We start from the raw sequence: 3291 nt of genomic DNA on the forward strand, positions 1-3291 counted from the left end.
GGGGTACATGGGTAGGTTTGTTATCTGGGTATATTGTGTGATGATAAGATACAGGTATAGAGTGTTGTATTTTAGAAAGTGATGAGTCACTTTTACAGTCGACAGCTCTATAATTCTGAGATTTATATATCAGGACAAAATTTGAACGTAGGCTGGTGATTTCTGACTTGAACCTAAAAGTCGATGGAATCGGAAGGGTTAATCAAAATGAGAAACTACAACTCCCGGCAGGCCTCGGGGCTGGGTCGTCTTCCCCGCCCCTCCCTTTTTTTCCGCCGGGGCTGGGAACGACCAATGATGGTTAGTTATTTGAATAGACCAATAATATATTAAACGGTTCAGGTTGAGGAGGGGCGGTCGAGTCATCCAACCGCACGGAAGAGGTGAAAACACATTAGCCAATCCGAAGACGGGGGGGCGGGACCTAAGGGGGGGCGGTGTAAGAAGTTTGCTGACGAAGATGGCGACTGAGGCACTGAGTGAAGGGGAGGTGCCAGCCGGCGAATCCGGCCGGAGGTGAGTTGAGTTTGGTCCAGTTTCCTGGGAAACGCGGCCTTGAGCTGGTCGTCCTGCCGCCTTTGCCTTCGGTCACGGTGGCGCACGGTTTGGGCTTTGTTTCCTTCTCCCGTGGCGTTTCTCACGGTTGCGCCTCCGGGGGCCTCAGCGCTGGGGTCGGGCCTCAGCGCTGGGCTCCAGCCAGGTCCCCCGCTCCGTCCTGCCGTTGTCCTGGGGGGGCTCCGCCAGCTGTGCTGGCTGCAAGCTGGGGGTGGCAGCACAGATTGCCTTGGCGCCGAGACTCCTCTGGATGGCGAGGAAACGGAAGTCCGGGGCTGTTGAGCGAATTCTTCACGGTTACACACTTCGCTTCATATATTCCCCAAGGCACTTAGCGCGTTCAGATCCGAGCAAGGATTTGAGTGTCAATTAGAAACTGTGTTGAGTCATTGGGCCAGTTTTTAAACCTCTCTCGGCTTCAGTTTCTTCATCTGTAAAGGGGAATGAGAATGCCTGTTTCAAAGTGTCAAGATTGAATAAGACAATCCATTTAAAGCTAGCACTGAGCTAAATCGATAATGACAACTCTACGCGATAGAGTTTTTTCTTCCTAGCAGAACAGCCAAGGAGCAGATGCGGGAGGGATCTGTAGTCCAGGACATCATGACTTTATTTCCATAGGGTCTTTCCTAAACAGCCACACGGAGATTTAGTGTTTCCAGGAAAGAGTTTCGAGGCGGTGTTGCCTTAGCCTTGAGACCTAAGTTGTCTTAATTGATTACAATGTTGTTTTTCGGTATACTTCAATAGATTGAATTTATTTACATTGCCTCAGCGTAACTCAGTAAAATACATCGGTTTGGCGTCTTTTGGTTCCATTTGTACAGAATAGGAGATTCCAAGAATCTTGGGAAGCTGACTTTATGACCCGGCTTCTTCCCGAGCCTAGATGAGCGTGCTTGAGTGTGTTATTTAAAATATGATAGGGGCCGGGCGTAGTGGCTCACGCCTGTGATCCCAGCACTTTGGGAGGCCAAAGCAGGCAGATGACCTGAGGTCGGGAGTTTGAGACCAGCCTGGCCAACATGTTGAAACTCTTGTCTCTACTAAAAATGCGAAAATTAGGCAGGCGTGATGGTGGGCGCCTGTAGTCCCGGCTACTCGGGAGGCTGAGGTGGAGGTTGCAGGGAGCCAAGATTGTGCCATTGCACTCCAGCCTGGGTGACAGATCAAGACTCCGTTTCATAAATTAAAAAAAATATATATATGATATGGAAGAGTTTGAATTTCCTTTTTTCTAACACAGGGTCTCTTTCTGTTGCCCAGGCTGCAGTGCAGTGGCGCTATCAGAGGTCCCTGCAGCCTCAGTCTGCCAGGCTCAATCCATCCTCCCTTCTCAGCCTCCTGAGTAGTTGGGACTTCAGGCATGTGCCACTATGCCCAGCTAGTGGTTTTTTCTATACAAACAGGGGTCTTGCCATGTTGCCCAGGGTGATCTTGAGTTCCTGGCATAAGTGATCCTCCTGCCTTGGCCTACCAAAGTGCTGGGATTATAGGTGTGAGCCACTGCACCTGGCCTGAATTTCCTTCTAGTATATTATATTGCCAGTTGAATTTAAATTTTGAGTGAGAATATTAGATAATTACATGATCAGCAGGCATTTACACAATCTTACCTGAACCTGAAACCATTTCATCAATTCCATGTTGTAAAAGAGAAGTTTGGGATTAAGCTGGGCGCGGTGGCTCACGCCTGTAATCCCAACACTTTGGGAGGCTGAGGTGGGTGGATCATGAGGTCAGGAGATCGAGACCATCCTGGTCAACATGGTGAAACCCCGTCTGTACTAAAAATACAGAAAATTAGCTGGGCATGGTGGCGCATGCCTGTAATCCCAGCTACCCAGGAGGCTGAGGCAGGAGAATTGCCTGAACCCAGGAGGCGGAGGTTGCGGTGAGCCGAGATCGCGCCATTGCATTCCAGCCTGGGTAACAAGAGCGAAACTCCGTTTCAAAAAAAACAAAAAACAAACAAACAAAAAACAGCAAAAAAGAGAAGTTTGGGATTTCTGTAAGGCATTTTGAAAGCAGGACACACATATGTGTTTATCACATATTCACAGTGCTTAGTTTTGTGTAGGTGATCAATAATTAGTGAATAATAGTCTGTTATTTCTAAGAGAAATATTTTCTCATGGTGATAAATACTTTACAAATTCTTTCTTGCCCTGCAAAGATTAATCTTTCTAACGTTCTATTGATGTGTGGCCCCTTGTTTTGTCTGACTGGCACAGATGAATACATATTTAAATATTGAATGCAGAATATGGACCATTTAGAACTGTCCAGCTTTTTGTTTCCTCCTCCTCCTCATTATTATTTTTTTATTTTTATTTTTTGAGATGGAGTTTCGCTCTTCTTGCCCAGGCTGGAGTGCAATGGTGTGATCTCGGCTTACTGAAATCTCCACCTCCCAGTTTCAAGCAATTATCCTGCCTCAGCCTCCTGAGTAGCAGGGATTACAGGCATGTGCCACCACACCTAGCTATTTTTGTATTTTTAGTAGAGACGGGGGTTTCTCCATGTTGGTCAGTCTGGTCTCGAACTCCTGACCTCAGGTGATCTACCCGCCTCGGCCTTTCAAAGTGTTGGGATTACAGGCGTGAGCCACCGCATCTAGCCTCCTCATCCTTATTTTTAACACTGCTCCATTAAGATAATTTATTACTTAATAATTTATAATTATTAAATTAAAAATGCTTTAACTTGTTTTAATCAAATATTTATTTTTAAAAA

The 3291-nt window shown here is 46.5% G+C and overlaps 1 protein-coding gene across 2 annotated transcripts in view; it reads left to right on the forward strand.

Moving 5' to 3' along the window:
* The first annotated feature begins 422 nt into the window (after positions 1-422).
* Positions 423-3291, forward strand: part of ARHGAP19 (Rho GTPase activating protein 19) — a 67593-nt gene continuing 64724 nt past the window's right edge. For both annotated transcript variants that reach the window (XM_017502781.2, XM_017502782.2), the window contains exon 1: positions 423-516. In XM_017502781.2, the coding sequence (XP_017358270.1) occupies positions 461-516 (56 nt within the window). In that variant the 5' untranslated portion in view covers positions 423-460. The remainder of the gene's footprint in view (positions 517-3291) is intronic.

This window comes from Cebus imitator, unplaced genomic scaffold (assembly GCF_001604975.1).
Source record: "Cebus imitator isolate Cc_AM_T3 unplaced genomic scaffold, Cebus_imitator-1.0 Scaffold299, whole genome shotgun sequence".
Lineage (NCBI taxonomy): Eukaryota > Metazoa > Chordata > Mammalia > Primates > Cebidae > Cebus > Cebus imitator.